Consider the following 16564-nt stretch of genomic DNA (forward strand, 5'->3'; position numbering starts at 1 on the left):
TATTGTAATGATAATTATAATGATAATGATAATTTTTTGGGTGGGGTTTGTCCCTTGTTCCGTGAGGCATTGGATGGTAGACAAAATAAAACAATTTCAGTGAGTGGTACACATTTTTAGAGTAGGAGTCTTTGGCACCCCAAAGTGGCTCAAGATGCAGAATAGAACACCTAGATTAATGCTATTATTATTGAAAAGAATTCTCATAAGTACATTCCTTGTGAGGGATTTTGGGCTATTTTCTTGAGAATTCATTTGCTCCTGTGGACTATAATGCCCATGCTAAGTTCAAGCATGTGAGGAAAGATTTAAAAGGAAAATGTTTCAATCTTTAGGTATTGATTTATGTATGTATCATCAATTGAAATTAGATATTAGGGGAAAAAGGCATGTGAAGTTATAGTAATGCACAGTTTCACTATGGAAGGAAAGAAGTAGAGAAGGCACAGAAGTAGCCAGTGTTGTGACTAAGGAGTTGATTGGATGAGCTGATGTTTAAACTCTTTTGATAAGAAAGGTGGAAAAAGTCTCCTCAGGTGTAAATAGGACTCTTTAAGGCAATAAATCTTCTTGAGTATTTTCATTGAAGAGAAACAGTCACGAAAATGTTTAAATGAGGTTGTTTACGTAACTTAGGGAAAATATAAATTTTACCGTGAATCAATGTAGAGCCTATGCATGGCAAGGGTCACCGTCACGGATTTCCTCCCTCTACCCCCTTCTCTCTCCGAATATACAGAATATTAAGAGAAAGAACTATCTTATATATTTGTAGAAGTAGATAAGGCACAGAAGTAGCCAGTGTTGTGACTAAGGAGTTGATTGGATGAGCTGATGTTTAAACTCTTTTGATAAGAAAGGTGGAAGAAGTCTCCTCAGGTGTAAATAGGACTCTTTAAGGCAATAAATCTTCTTGAGTATTTTCATTGAAGAGAAACAGTCACGAAAATGTTTGAATGAGGTTGTTTACGTAACTTAGGGAAAATATAGATTTTACCGTGAATCAATGTAGAGCCTATGCATGGCAAGGGTCACCGTCACGGATTTCCTCCCTCTACCCCCTTCTCTCTCCAAATATACAGAATATTAAGAGAAAGAACTATCTTATATATTTGTCCTTGTAGCCCTGTTTTAGATTTTTGAAAGACTAACATTTTGTGATTGTATTACAGGGTTGTTATGGGCATGTTGGTTGGGTCGTTGGAGCAGAGGTCACCACACCCTCATCAAGCTTATTGCAGGGGCCTCTTTGTTCCTGCTGGTGTTGGCCTTCACCCCGCAACCAGACCCATCTTTCACTCGCAGTCCTCTATATGGTGTCCGGCGTATTCAGCAGGAGATAGATGATTACACAGCACCCAAACTTCGTGGTAATGTTCTTGGAAAAGATATCCACCAACACAACTTGATATTAGCAGAGCAGGATGGAGTGGAGAGCTTGCATCCTGCGCCTACTGTTGCTTTCAGTGGTATGAGGGAGGACCGTGCTGTTTATAACCTTCCACTACTGCCAGAGCCACAATCTCCCACAAACAACTCTCAGGTTAGTATGCCATATATAACATTAAGAATGAGTTGCATTTTAGAGTATCATGTGTCTTTAAGTGACTGACCATCATTTTCATTTGTAGTCCAACTTTGATTTCTTTTGTTTTGCACCTGATAGTATGAAAGCATGATGGGACTGCTAACACTAAAATCTTTGTTTGAATTATTTTGAGGTCAGACTTTCAGATATATTGTTTGTAAAAGGTGACAGCAACATGGAAGGCCAGTATAGCATAGCATCTCCAAATATCTACATATGTTAAAACTGGGGAAATCTTTACAGTTACCATGAGTCCTTACTTAGCAACAGGGTTATGTTCTTGGAACACTTATGTTGGAGGGTTAGGGTGAGAGGGTTAGGGAAAATGATTTGGTAAACAGAGAAGAGGTAGTAAAAGCTTTGCGGAAGATGAAAGCCGGCAAGGCAGCAGGTTTGGATGGTATTGCAGTGGAATTTATTAAAAAAGGGGGTGACTGTATTGTTGACTGGTTGGTAAGGTTATTTAATGTATGTATGACTCACGGTGAGGTGCCTGAGGATTGGCGGAATGCGTGCATAGTGCCATTGTACAAAGGCAAAGGGGATAAGAGTGAGTGCTCAAATTACAGAGGTATAAGTTTGTTGAGTATTCCTGGTAAATTATATGGGAGGGTATTGATTGAGAGGGTGAAGGCATGTACAGAGCATCAGATTGGGGAAGAGCAGTGTGGTTTCAGAAGTGGTAGAGGATGTGTGGATCAGGTGTTTGCTTTGAAGAATGTATGTGAGAAATACTTAGAAAAGCAAATGGATTTGTATGTAGCATTTATGGATCTGGAGAAGGCATATGATAGAGTTGATAGAGATGCTCTGTGGAAGGTATTAAGAATATATGGTGTGGGAGGCAAGTTGTTAGAAGCAGTGAAAAGTTTTTATCGAGGATGTAAGGCATGTGTACGTGTAGGAAGAGAGGAAAGTGATTGGTTCTCAGTGAATGTAGGTTTGCGGCAGGGGTGTGTGATGTCTCCATGGTTGTTTAATTTGTTTATGGATGGGGTTGTTAGGGAGGTGAATGCAAGAGTTTTGGAAAGAGGGGCAAGTATGAAGTCTGTTGGGGATGAGAGAGCTTGGGAAGTGAGTCAGTTGTTGTTCGCTGATGATACAGCGCTGGTGGCTGATTCATGTGAGAAACTGCAGAAGCTGGTGACTGAGTTTGGTAAAGTGTGTGAAAGAAGAAAGTTAAGAGTAAATGTGAATAAGAGCAAGGTTATTAGGTACAGTAGGGTTGAGAGTCAAGTCAATTGGGAGGTGAGTTTGAATGGAGAAAAACTGGAGGAAGTGAAGTGTTTTAGATATCTGGGAGTGGATCTGGCAGCGGATGGAACCATGGAAGCGGAAGTGGATCATAGGGTGGGGGAGGGGGCGAAAATTCTGGGGGCCTTGAAGAATGTGTGGAAGTCGAGAACATTATCTCGGAAAGCAAAAATGGGTATGTTTGAAGGAATAGTGGTTCCAACAATGTTGTATGGTTGCGAGGCGTGGGCTATGGATAGAGTTGTGCGTAGGAGGATGGATGTTCTGGAAATGAGATGTTTGAGGACAATGTGTGGTGTGAGGTGGTTTGATCGAGTAAGTAACGTAAGGGTAAGAGAGATGTGTGGAAATAAAAAGAGCGTGGTTGAGAGAGCAGAAGAGGGTGTTTTGAAATGGTTTTGGCACATGGAGAGAATGAGTGAGGAAAGATTGACCGAGAGGATATATGTGTCGGAGGTGGAGGGAACGAGGAGAAGAGGGAGACCAAATTGGAGGTGGAAAGATGGAGTGAAAAAAATTTTGTGTGATCGGGGCCTGAACATGCAGGAGGGTGAAAGGAGGGCAAGGAATAGAGTGAATTGGATCGATGTGGTATACCGGGGTTGACGTGCTGTCAGTGGATTGAATCGGGGCATGTGAAGCGTCTGGGGTAAACCATGGAAAGCTGTGTAGGTATGTATATTTGCGTGTGTGGACGTATGTATATACATGTGTATGGGGGTGGGTTGGGCCATTTCTTTCGTCTGTTTCCTTGCGCTACCTCGCAAACGCGGGAGACAGCGACAAAAAAAAAAAAAAAAAAAAAAGAAAACATTCCGGAGAATAATTTTTCTATGACTCATAACCCTTTAAGCAGACTTCACACAAATTTGTATTGCCTGGTAAATGGGATTTCATGTAGATATATGATTCATGCTTTCAATCAGAACTCTAGCACGAGTACTAAATATTCTCGAGGAAAAGTCTAGATTATGGCATCATTCCTGAGAGTCCAGAACTGTCTCGCATTGCACCACTGCACAAAGGTGGAAGCAAATCAGTTATAAAATTTTGCCACTTAATTGAACTAACATTGCATGTTATAGCATATTTGAGATAGTACTAATAGGCAAACTAACTTAATTTATAGAATTAGAACTGAACAATCCGTATACTGCCTTTTGCTTAACCACTATGATAGTGTTGAAGCTCTAGAACACAAAGAAAATGCTGACTTGCTTCACACAGACTTTGCAACAGTATTTGACAAATGTTACTGGCTCATACAGTGCTAAAGATAAGAAGAACCAGAAAAATTCGGAGATGGAAACACAACTTTACATCTAACAGATAACAGCTTGTAGTTGTAAGCCATGCCATCTCCAGTGCCTCCTTGGTAAAAAGTTCAGTCCCTAAAGGAACTGCATTATCACCCTTCATGGTCCCTAAAGGAACTGCATTATCACCCTTCATGTTCCTCAGTCTTATATCTGACATTGACAAATATCATCCTGTGCAGATGATGCAAGAATAAGTATGAAAATTACATCAATAGAGGATACTGAAAGGCAACAAAGAGAAATAAAAGAAGTTTTAACTGGACACGTGTAAACATTTTTCAGTGAGTTGTTTCAACTCCTCTTGTATGAGGAAATTGAAGAAATCAAAAAATACAGAATACCAAAGACACAAGTGCTATCATAAACCAGAGTAATTTGAAAGACCTCGGAGTAATGATGTCTAACACCCAAAGGTATCCAATGTTAGCTGTAGTCACGTACTTGTACAGTACAGGGAAAAAGTTCTTTGCTCATTGCATCCCTCCTCCTGAACTTTCCATGCCATCATAAAGTCTTTTTAAACCCTTAGAGGACTGAGACCCAGTAAATTTAGGGGAGATCCTAGGATCAAGATATATCAAAGAATTCAAAAATAATATTTTCTATATTTGTTGCTGTCACTTGTCTTTTCTTTCCCAACACTAGTGAACTACTGATCTACAAAGAACTTTTCCCAGTGCATACAACTCAACAGAATGATATTCAACATAATTAGTGCTTCAAAAACTTGCTAATCAGCCATTAATTGGCATTGGGTGTATGCCAGGGTGTACCTTCCTGCATTGTGTTAAATGGTTAACTGAGGCAAATGGATTCTTTCCTGGTGCTAGGTGTGTTTGAATGTAACATCAGGCATCTCTATACACCAGTGACTGTCTTCCACTTTACATGAGTTTATATGAGAAAGACAGACAACAAGAATCCTGATTGGCCCACAACTGGGTTGTCTAGTCAGAAAAAAAAAGTGTGTCTCATCAACTTGACAAAAAATTTGATTCTACTCAGTAGTTTCCCTAAGCTGTTACCAACCTCCTGCTGCTGCACATTACCCTTCTAGTGTCCCCATTACCACTGCCATTTATACAATTTATTACTGGTGTTTTTCTCAGAGTATACTTCCTATACAATTTCCCGGGGATACTAAACAACCTTATGCCTTTGTAGTTTGAACCCTCACCTTTATCCCCTTTGCCTTTGTGCAATGGCACTATGCATACATTTTATCAGTTCTCAGGCACTTCACCATGATCCATACATACAATGAATATCCTTACCAACCAATCAACAACACAGTCACCCCCTTTCTTAATGATTCTACTACAGTACCATCCAAACCTGCCACCATGAAATCCGGCAAGGCAGTGGGTTTGGATATTATTGCGGTAGAATTTATTAAGAAAGGGGATGACTGTGTTGTTGATTGGTTGGTAAGGATATTTGATATATGTATGGACCATGGTGAAGTGCCTGAGGATTGGCAGAATGCATGCATTGTGCCTTTGTGCAAAGGCAAAGGGGATAAATGTAAATATTTAAACTACAGAGGCATAAGTTTGTTGAGTATTCCTGGCAAATTGTATGGGAGGGTATTGATTGAAAGAGTGAAGGCATGTACGGACCATCAGATTGGGGAGGAGCAGTGTTGTTTCAGATGTGGTATAGGATGTGTGGATCAGGTGTTTACTTTGAAGAAATACTTAGAAAAACAGATGGGTTTGTATGTAGCATTTATGGATATAGAGATGTTTTGTGGAAGGTCTTAAGAGTATATGGTGTGGGAGTTAAGTTGCAAGAAGCAGTGAAAAGTTTTTATCGAGGATGTAAGGCATATGTACGAGTAGGAAAAGAGGAGAGTGATTGGTTCCCATTGAATGTCGGTCTGCAGCAAGGGTGTGTGATTATCCCCATGGTAGTTTAATTTGTTTATGGATGGGATGGTTAGGGAGATAAATGCAAGAATTTTGGAGAGAGGGCGTAGTATGCAGTGTGTTGGGGATGAGAGGGGCTGGGAAATGAGTCAGTTGTTGTTCGCCGATGGTACAACGAGTGAGAAACTACAGAAGTTGGTGACTGGGTTAGGACAAGTGTGTCAAAGGAGAAAGTTGAGAGTAGATGTGAATAAGAGCAAGATTATTAGGGTTGAAGGACAGGTTAATTGGGATGTAAGTCTGAATGGAGGAAAATTGGAAGACGTGAAGGGTTTTAGTTATCTGGGAGTGGACTTAGCAGCGAATGGAACCATGGAAGTGGAAGTGTCACAGGGCGGTCGGTGGGGGGGTTTTGGGAATGATGAAGAATGTGTGGAAGAGAGAACATTATCTCGGAGAGCAAAATTGGCTATTTTTGAAGGAATAGTAGTTCCAACAATGATATATGGTTGCAAGGCCTGGGCTCTATATAGATAGGGTTGTGTGGAGGAGGGTGGATGTGTCGGAAAGGAAATGTTTGAGGACAGTATGTGGTGTGAGGTGGTTTGTTCGAGTAAGTAATGAAAGGGTAAGAGATATGTGTGGAAATAAAAAGAATGTGGTTGAGAGAGCAGAAGAGGATGTGTTGAAATGGTTTGGACATATGGGGAGAATGAGAGGAAATATTGACTAAGAGGATATATGTGTCAGGGGTTTACGGAACAAGGAGAAGCGGGAGACCAAACTGGAGGTGGAAGGATGGAATGAAAAAGATTTTGAGAAGTCAGGGCCTGAACATACAGGAGGGTGAAAGGCATGCAAGGAATAGAGTTAATTGGAACGATGTGGTATACTGGGATGGATGTACTGTCAATGGACTGAACTAGGGCATGTTAAACATCTGGGATAAACCATGGAAAGGGCTATGGGGCCTGGATGTGGATAGGGAGCTGTGGTTTTGGTGCATTACATATGGCAGCTAAAGACTGTGAATGTGAATGAATGTGGTCTTTTATGTCTGTTTTCCTGGCGCTACCTTACTGAAGCAGTGGGTAGCAATGCTGTTTCCTGTGGGGTGGGGTAGCGCCAGGAATGGATGAAGGCAAGCAAGGATGAATGTGTACATGAGCATATATGATTATATATGTGTATATAGGGTGGAGGAACAAGTCAATTGGGAGGTAAGTTTGAATGAAGAAAAACTGGAAGAAGAGAAGTGTTTTAGATATCTGGGAGTGGATTTGGCAGCGGATGGAACCATGGAAGCGGAAGTGAGTCACAGGGAGGGTGAGGGGGTGAAAGTTCTAGGAGTGTTGAAAAATGTGTGGAAGGCGAGAACATTATCTCGGAAAGCACAATTGGTATGTTTGAAGGAATAGTGGTTCCAACAATGTTATATGGTTGCGAAGCGTGGGCTATAGATAGGGTTGTGCGGAGGAGGGTGGATGTGTTGGAAAAGAGATGTTTGAGGACAATATGTGGTGTTAAGTGGTTTGATCGAGTAAGTAATGAAAGGGTAAGAGAGATGTATGGTAATAAGAAGAGTGTGGTTGAGAGAACAGAAGAGTGTGTATTGAAATGGTTTGGTCACTTGGAGAGAATGAGTGAGGAAAGATTGACAAAGAGGATATATGTGTCAGAGGTGGAGGGAACGAGGAGAAGTGGGAGACCAAATTAGAGGTGGAAAGATAGAGTGAGAAAGATTTTGAGTGATCGGGGCCTGCAGGAGGGTGAAAGGTGTGCAAGGAATAGAGTGAATTGGAATGATGTGGTATACCGGGGTCGACATGCTGTCAGTGGATTGAACCAGGGCATGTGAAGCGTCAGAGGCAAACCATTGAAAGTTTGTGGGGCCTCGATGTGGAAAGGGAGCAGTGGTTTCTGTGCATTACACATGACAGCTTGAGACTGAGTGTGAACAAATGTAGCCTTTGTTGTCTTTTCCTAGCTCTACTGCCCAGTTGACTTGTCCCTCAACCCTACTGTACCTAATAACCTTGCTCTTATACAAATTTACTCTCTGCTTTCTTCTTTCACACACTTTACCAAACTCAGTCACCAGCTTCTGCAGTTTCTCACCCGATTCAGCCACCAGCACTGTATCATCAGCTAACAACAACTGACTCACTTCCCAAGCCCTCTCATCCACAACAGACTGCATACTTGCCCCTCTCTCCAGAACTCTCTGCATTCACCTCCCTAACAATCCCATCCATAGACAAATTAAACAACCATGGAGACATCACGCACCCCTACCACAAACTGACATTCACTGAGAACCAATCACTTTCCTCTCTTCCTACTTGTACACATGCTTTCCATCCTTAATAAAAACTTTTCACTGCTTCCAGCAACTTGCCTCGCACACCATATACTCTTAATACCTTCCACACAGCATCTCTATGAACTCTTATCATATGCCTTCTCCAGATCCATAAATGCTACATACAAATCCATTTATTTTCTAAGTATTTCTCACGTACATTCTTCAAAGTAAGCCCCTGATCCACACATCCTCTACCACTTCTGAAACCACATTGCTCTTCCCCATTCTGATGTTCTGTACATTCCTTCACACTCTCACACAATACCCTCCCATATAATTTCCCAGGAATACTCAACAAACTTATACCTCTGAAATTTGAATACTCAACCCTATCTCCTTTGCCTTTGTACAATGGCACTATACATGCATTCCACCAATCCTCAGGCACTTCACCATAAGCCATACATACATTGAATATCCTCACCAATCAGTCAACAACACAGTAACTCCCTTTTTTAATAAATTCCACTACAATACCTTCCAAACCTGTTGCCTTTCCAGCTTTCATCCTCTGCAAAGCTTTCACTGCCTCTTCTCTGTTTATCAATTCATTCTCCCTGACCCTCTCACTTTGCACACCACCTCGACCAAAACACCCTATATCTGCCACTCTGTCATCTAACACATTCAACAACCCTTCAAAATACTCACTCCATATCCTTCTCACATCACCACTACTTGTTATTACCTCCCCATTACCCCCCTTCACCGATGTCCCTATTTGTTCTCTTGTCTTACGCCCTTTATTTACCTCCTTCCAAAACATCTTTTTATTCTCCGTAATATTTAATGATGCTCTCACCCAACTTTCATTTGCACTCTTTTTCACCTCTTGCCCCTTTCTCTTGACCTCCTGCCTCTTTCTTTTATACATCTCTCAGTCATTTGCACTGTTTCCCTGCAAAAATCGTCCAAATGCCTTTCTCTTTTCTTTCATTGATAATCTTACTTCTTCATCCCACCACTCACTACCCTTTCTAATCTGCCCAACTCCCACACTTCTCATGCATCCTCTGAGCAAGCCATCACTGCTTCCCTGAACACATCCCATTCCTCCCCCACTCCCCTTATGTCCTTTGCTCTCACCTTTTTCCATTGTGCACTGAGTCTCTCCTGGTACTTCCTCACACAAGTCTTCTTCCCAAGCTCACTTACTCTCACTACTCTCTTCACCCCAACATTCTCTCTTCTTTTCTGAAAGCCTCTGCAAATCTTCACCTCCGCCTCCACAAGATAATTATCAGACATCCCTCCAATTGCACCTCTCAGCACATTAACATCCAGAAGTCTCTCTTCCATGTGCCTATCAATTAACACGTAATCCAGTGACGCTCTCTGGCCATCTCTCCTACTTACATATGTATACTTATGTATATCTCCCGGTATTCCCAATAACCAGTCCTTTTTCAGCACACAAATCTACAAGCTCTTCTCCTTTTCCATTTACAACACTGAACACCCCATGTACACCAATTATTCCCTCAAGTGCCACATTACTCACCTTTGCATTCAAATCACCCATCACTATAACCGGGTTTTTGTGCATCAAAAGTGCTAACACACTCATTATACTCTTATTATGCTTGGTTGTTTAATTTGTTTATGGATGGGGTTGTTAGGGAGGTGAATGCAAGAGTTTTGGGGAGAGGGGCAAGTATGCAGTCTGTTGTGGATGAGAGGACTTGGGAAGTGAATCAGTTGTTATTTGATGATGGTACAGGGCTGGTGGCTGATTCAGGTGAAGTTGGTGACTGCGTTTGGTAAAGTGTGTGAAAGGTGAAAATTAAGAGTAAATTTGAATAAGAGCAAGGTTATGAGGTTCAGTAAGGTTTAGGGACCAGTTGATTGCGAGGTAAGTTTGAATGGAGAAAGACTGGAGGAAGTGAAGTGTTTTAGATATATGGGAGTGGACTTAGCAGCAGATAGAACCATGGAAATGGAATTGAGTCACAGGGTGGGGAAGGGGGTGAAGGTTCTGGGAGCTTTGAAGAACATTTGGAAAGCGAGAATGTTATCTTGGGAGAGCAAAAATGGGTATGTTTGAAGGAATAGTCGTTCCAACAATGTTATATTGTTGTGAGGCATTGGCTATTGATAGGATTGTGCGGAGGAGGGTGGATGTGTTGGAAATGAAATGTTTGAGAACAATATGTGGTGTGAGGTGGTTTGATTGAGTAAGTAATGAAAGGGTAAGAGGGATGTGTGGTAATAAAAAGAGTGTCGTTGAGAGAGTAGAAGAGGGTGTGTTGAAATGGTCTGGACACATGGAGAGACTGAGAGGAAAGATTGAGAAAAAGGATATTTATGTCAGAGACGGATGGAAGAAGAAGTGGGAGACCAAATTGGAGGTGGAAGGATGGAGTGAGAAAGATTTTGAGCAATCGGGGCTTGAACATACAGGAGAGTGAAAGGCATGCAAGGAATAGAGTGCATTGGAACAATTTGCCTGGATGTGGAAAGGGAGCTGTGGTTTTGGTGCATTACACATGCCAGTTAGACTGAGTGTGAACAAATGTGACTTTTTTTTTTTTTTTTTTTTTTTTTTTTTTTTTTTGCTGGTAGTATCTCACTAGAGAGGGGGATGCTATTTCATGTGTGGCAGGGTGGCAACGTGAATGGATGAACGCAGCAAGTATAAATATGTACATGTGTATATATCTATATATCTGTATATGTATATGTAGAGGATGTGTGGATCAGTTGTTTGCTTTGAAGAATGCATGTAAGAAATACTGAGAAAAGCAAATGGATTTGTATGTAGCATTTATGGATCTGGAGAAGGCATATGATAAGAGTTGATAGAGATGCTCTGTGGAAGGTATTAAGAATATATGGTGTGGGGGGCAAGTTGTTAGAAGCAGTGAAAAGTTTTTATCAAGGATGTAAGGCGTGTGTACGTGTAGGAAGAGAGGAAAGTCATTGGTTCTCAGTGAATGTCGGTTTGCAGCAGGGGTGCGTGATGTCTCATTGGTTGTTTAATTTGTTATGGATGGGGTTGTTAGGGAGGTGAATGCAAGAGTTTTGGAAAGAGGGGCAAGTATGCAGTCTGTTGTGGATGAGAGGGCTTGGGAAGTGAGTCAGTTGTTGTTTGCTGATGATACAGCACTGGTGGCTGATTCGGGTAAGAAACTGCAGAAGCTGGTGACTGAGTTTGGTAAAGTGTGTGAAAGAAGAAAGCTGAGAGTAAATGTGATTAAGAGCAAGGTTATTAGGTACCGTAGGGTTGAGGGACAAGTCAGTTGGGAGGTAAGTTTGAATGGAGAAAAACTGGAGAAAGTGAAGTGTTTTAGATATCTGGGAGTGAATTTGGCAGTGGATGGAACCATGGAAGCGGAAGTGAGTCACAGGGTGGGGGAGGGGGCGAAAGTTCTGGGAGCGTTGAAAAGTGTATGGAGGGCAAGAACATTATCTCAGAAATCAAAAATAGTTATGTTTGAAGAAATAGTGGTTCTAACAATGTTGTATGGTTGTGAGACATGGGTTATAGATGGGGTTGTGCGGAGGAGGGTGGATGTGTTGGAAATGAGACTTTTGAATACAATATGTGGTGTGAGGTGTTTTGATCGAGTAAGTAATGAAAGGGTAAGAGAGATGTGTGGTAATAAAAAGAGTGTGGTTGAGAGATCAGAAGAGGGTGTAATGAAATGGTTTGGTCTCATGGAGAGAATGAGTTAGGAAAGATTGTCAAAGAGGATATATGTGGCAGAGGTGATGGGAACGAGAAGTGGGAGACCAAATTGGAGGTGGAAGGATGGAGTGAAAAAGATTTTGAGCGATCGGGCCTGAACATGCAGGAGGGTGAAAGGCTTGCAAGGAATAGAGTGAATTGTAACAGTGTGGTATACCGGGGTCGACGTGCTGTCAATGGATTGAACCAGGGAATGTGAGGCATCTGGGGTAAACCATGGAAAGTTTTGTGGGGCCTGGATGTGGAAAGGGAGCTGTGGTTTCAGTGCATTATACATGACAGCTAGAGACTGAGTGTGAACGAATGTGGCCTTTGTTGTCTTTTCCCAGCGTTGCCTCATTTGCATGTGGGGGAAGGGTGTTTTCATTTCATGTGTGGTGGGGTGGCGACAGGAATGAATAAAGGCAGCAAGTATGAATGAAATACATGTGTATATATGTATATGTTTATGTATATATCTGTATACATTGAAATGTATAGGTATTTATATGTGCGTGTGTGTACTGTGTATGTATATACATGTGTATGTGGGTGGGTTGGGCCATTCTTTCGTCTGTTTCCTTGTGCTACCTCACTAACGCAGGAGACAGTGACAAAGTATAATAGTATAGTCAGGAGACAGTGACAAAGTATAATAGTATAGTCAGGAGACAGTGACAAAGTATAATAGTATAGTAATATGTATGGTGATAGGTGAGAAAGAATACTTCCTGTGCATTTCCCACGTGTTGTATAAGGCAGCTAAAGGGGACAGGAGCCTGGGGGGGCTAGAAACCCCCCTACCTGTATTTTACCTTTCTAAAAGGGGAAACAGAAGGAGTCATGCGGGAGTGCTCATCCTCCTCGAAGGCTCAGATTGGGGTGTCTAAATATGTGTATGTAACCAAGATGAGAAACAAGGAGAGATAAGTAGCATGTTTGAGGAAAGGAACTTGGATGTTTTGGCTCTGAGTGAAACGAAGCTCAAGGGTGAAGGGGAAGAGTGGTTTGGGAATGTCTTGGGAGTAAAGTCAGGGGTTGGTGAGAGGACAAGAGCAAAGGAAGGAGTAGCACTACTCCTGAAACAGGAGTTGTTGGAGTATGTGATAGAGTGTAAGAAGTAAACTAGATTGATATGAGTAAAACTGAAAGTGGATGAAGAGACATGGGTGATCATTGGTCCCTATGCACCTGGTCATGAGAAGAAAGATCATGAGAGGCAAGTGTTTTGGGAGCAGCTGAGTGAGTGTGTTAGCAGCTTTGATGCACAAGACTGGGTTATTGTGATGGGTGATTTTAATGCAAAGGTGAGTAATGTGGAAGTTGAGGGTATAATTGGTGTAAATGGGGTGTTCAGTGTTGTAAATGGAAATGATGGGCTTGTAGATTTGTGTTCTGAAAAAGGACTGGTGATTGGGAGTACCTGGTTTAAAAAGAGATATATATATAAGTATACGTATGTAAGTAGGAGAGATGGCCAGAGAGCGTTATTGGATTACGCGTTAATTGATAGGTGCGCAAAAGAGAGACTTTTAGATGTTAATGTGCTGAGAGGGGCAACTGGGGATGTCTGATCATTATCTTGTGGAAGCGAAGGTGAAGATATGTAGAGGATTTCAGAAAAGAAGAGAGAATGTTAGGGTGAAAGAGTGGTGAGAGTAAGTGAGATTGGGAAGAAGGCTTGTGTCAAGAAGTACCAGGAGAGAATGGAAAAAGGTAAGAGCATATGACATAAGGGGAGTGGGGGACGAATTGGATGTATTTAGGTAAGCAGTGGTGGCTTGCGCAAAAGATGCCTGTGGCATGAGAATGACGGGAGGTGGGCAGATTAGAAAGGGTAGTGAGTGGTGGGATGAAGAGGTACGATTGTTAGTGAAAGATAAGAGAGCGAGGCTTTTGGACAATTTTTGCAGGGAAATAGTGCAAATGACTGGGAGATGCATAAAAGAAAGAGGCAAGAGGTCAAGAGAAAGGTGCAAGAGGTGAATAAAAGGGCAAATGAGAGTTGGGGTGAGAGAGTATCATTAGATTTTAGGGAGAAAAAGATATTTTGGAAGGAGGCAAATAAAGTGCGTAAGACAAGAGAACAAATGGGAACATCAGTGAAGGGGGCAAATGGGGAGGTAATAACAAGTAGTAGTGAAGTGAGAGGGAGATGGAGTTAGTATTTTGAAGGTTTGTTGAATGTGTTTGATGATTGTGTCAGATGTAGGTGTTTTGGCCAAGTGATGTGCAAATTGAGAGGGGTCAGGGAGTATGATTTGGTAAACAGAGAATAGGTAGTGAAAGCTTTGCAGAAGATGAAAGCCAGCAAGGCGGCAGGTTTGGATAGTATTGCTTTGAAATTTATTAAAAAAAGGGGTGACTGTGTTGTTGACTGGTTGGTGAGTATATATATTGTGTGTATGGTTCATGGTGAAGTGCCTGAGGATTGGCAGAATGCATGTATAGTGCCATTGTACAAAAGCAAAGGGGATAAAGGTGAGTGTTCAAATTACAGAGGAATAAGTTTGTTGAGTATTCCTTGGAAAATATATGGGTGGGTATTGATCGAGAGGGTCAAGGCATGTACAGACCATCAGGTTGGGGAGGAGCAGTGTGGTTTCAGAAGTGGTAAAGGATGTGTGGATCAGGTGATTGCTTTGAAGGATGTATGTGAGAAATACTTAGAAAAGCAGATAAATTTGTATATAGCATTTATGGATCTGGAGAAGGCATATGATAGAGTTGATTGAGATGCTCTGTTAAAGGTATTAAGAGCATATGGTGAGGGAGGTAAGTTGCTAGAAGCAGTGAAAAGTTTTTATCGAGGATGTAACGAATGTGTATGTGAAGGAAGAGAGAAAAACTGGAGGAAGTTAAGTGTTTTAGATATCCGGGAGTGGATTTGGCAGCGGACAGAACCATGGAAGCAGAAGTGAGTCACAGGGTTGTGGAGGGAGCAAAGGTTTTGGGAGTGTTGAAGAATGTGTGGAAGGCGAGAACATTATCTCAGAGAGCAAAAATGGGTATGTTTGAAGGAATAGTGGTTCCAACAATGTTATATGGTTGTGAGGCATGGGCAGTAGATAGGGTTTTGTGGATGAGGGTGGATGTGTTGTAAATGAGATGTTTGAGGACAATTTGTGGTGTAAGGTGGTTTGATCGAGTAAGTAATTAAAGTGTAAGAGAGATGTGTGGGATTAAAAAGAGCAGAAGAGAGTGTATTGAAATGGTTTGGCCACATGGAGAGAATGAGTGAGGAAAGATTGACAAAGAGGATATATGTATCAAAGGTTGAGGGAACGAGAAGTTGGAGACCAAATTGGAGGTGGAAGGATGGAGTGAAAAAGATTTTGAGATATCGGGGCCTGAACATATAGGAGGGTGAAAGGCATGCAAGGAATAGAGTGAATTGGAACGATATGGTGTACCTGGGTTGACCTGCTGTCAGTGGATTGAACCAGGGCATGAGAAGCTTCAGAGGTAAACCATGGAAGGTTTTGTGGGCCCTGGATGTGGAAAGGGAGCTGTGGTTTTGGTGTATTACACATGACAGCTAGAGACTGAGTGCGAATGAATGTGGCCTATATTGTCTTTCCTGGCGCTACCCCGCGTGCATGCACGGATTGAGGGGGATGCCGTTTCATGTGTGGTGGGGTGGTGACAGGAATGGATGAAGGCATCACGTGTGAATATGTCAATGTGTATAAATGTATATGCATATGTTTTGGAAGGAGGTAAATGAAGTGTGTAAGACAAGGGAGCAAATGGGAACTTCAGTGAAGGGGGCTAATGGGGAGGTGATAACAAGTAGTGGTGATGTGAGAAGGAGATGGAGTGAGTATTTTGAAGGTTTATTGAATGTGTTCGATGATAGAGTGGCAGATATAGGGTGTTTTGGTCGAGGTGGTGTGCAAAGTGAGAGGGTTAGGGAAAATGATTTGGTAAACAGAGAAGAGGTAGTAAAAGCTTAGCGGAAGATGAAAGCCGGCAAGGCAGCAGGTTTGGATGGTATTGCAGTGGAATTTGTTAAAAAAAGGGGTGACTGTATTGTTGACTGGTTGGTAAGGTTATTTAATGTATGGTATGTATGATTCATGGTGAGGTGCCTGAGGATTGGCGGAATGCTTGCATAGTGCCATTGTACAAAGGCAAAGGGGATAAGAGCGAGTGCTCAAATTACAGAGGTATAAGTTTGTTGAGTATTCCTGGTAAATTATATGGGAGGGTATTGATAGAGAGGGTGAAGGCATGTACAGAGCATCAGATTGGGGATGAGCAGTGTGGTTTCAGAAGTGGTAGAGGATGTGTGGATCAGATGTTTGCTTTGAAGAATGTATGTGAGAAATACTTAGACAAGCAAATGGATTTGTATGTAGCATTTATGGATCTTGAGAAGGCATATGATAGAGTTGATAGAGATGCTCTGTGGAAGGTATTAAGAATATATGGTGTGAGAGGCAAGTTTTTAGAAGCAGTGAAAAGTTTTTATCAAGGATGTAAGGCATGTGTACGTGTAGG

At 41.8% G+C, this 16564-nt stretch overlaps 1 protein-coding gene across 2 annotated transcripts in view; it reads left to right on the forward strand.

The window, feature by feature from the left end:
- The window catches only part of LOC139754664 (uncharacterized), a 337643-nt gene that overhangs the window by 127417 nt on the left and 193662 nt on the right, over nt 1-16564 (forward strand). For both annotated transcript variants that reach the window (XM_071672209.1, XM_071672210.1), the window contains exon 2: nt 1173-1543. In XM_071672209.1, coding sequence (XP_071528310.1) covers nt 1173-1543 — 371 coding nt within the window. The remainder of the gene's footprint in view (nt 1-1172; nt 1544-16564) is intronic.

The sequence above is a fragment of the Panulirus ornatus genome, chromosome 17 (assembly GCF_036320965.1).
Source record: "Panulirus ornatus isolate Po-2019 chromosome 17, ASM3632096v1, whole genome shotgun sequence".
Classification (NCBI taxonomy): Eukaryota; Metazoa; Arthropoda; class Malacostraca; order Decapoda; family Palinuridae; genus Panulirus; species Panulirus ornatus.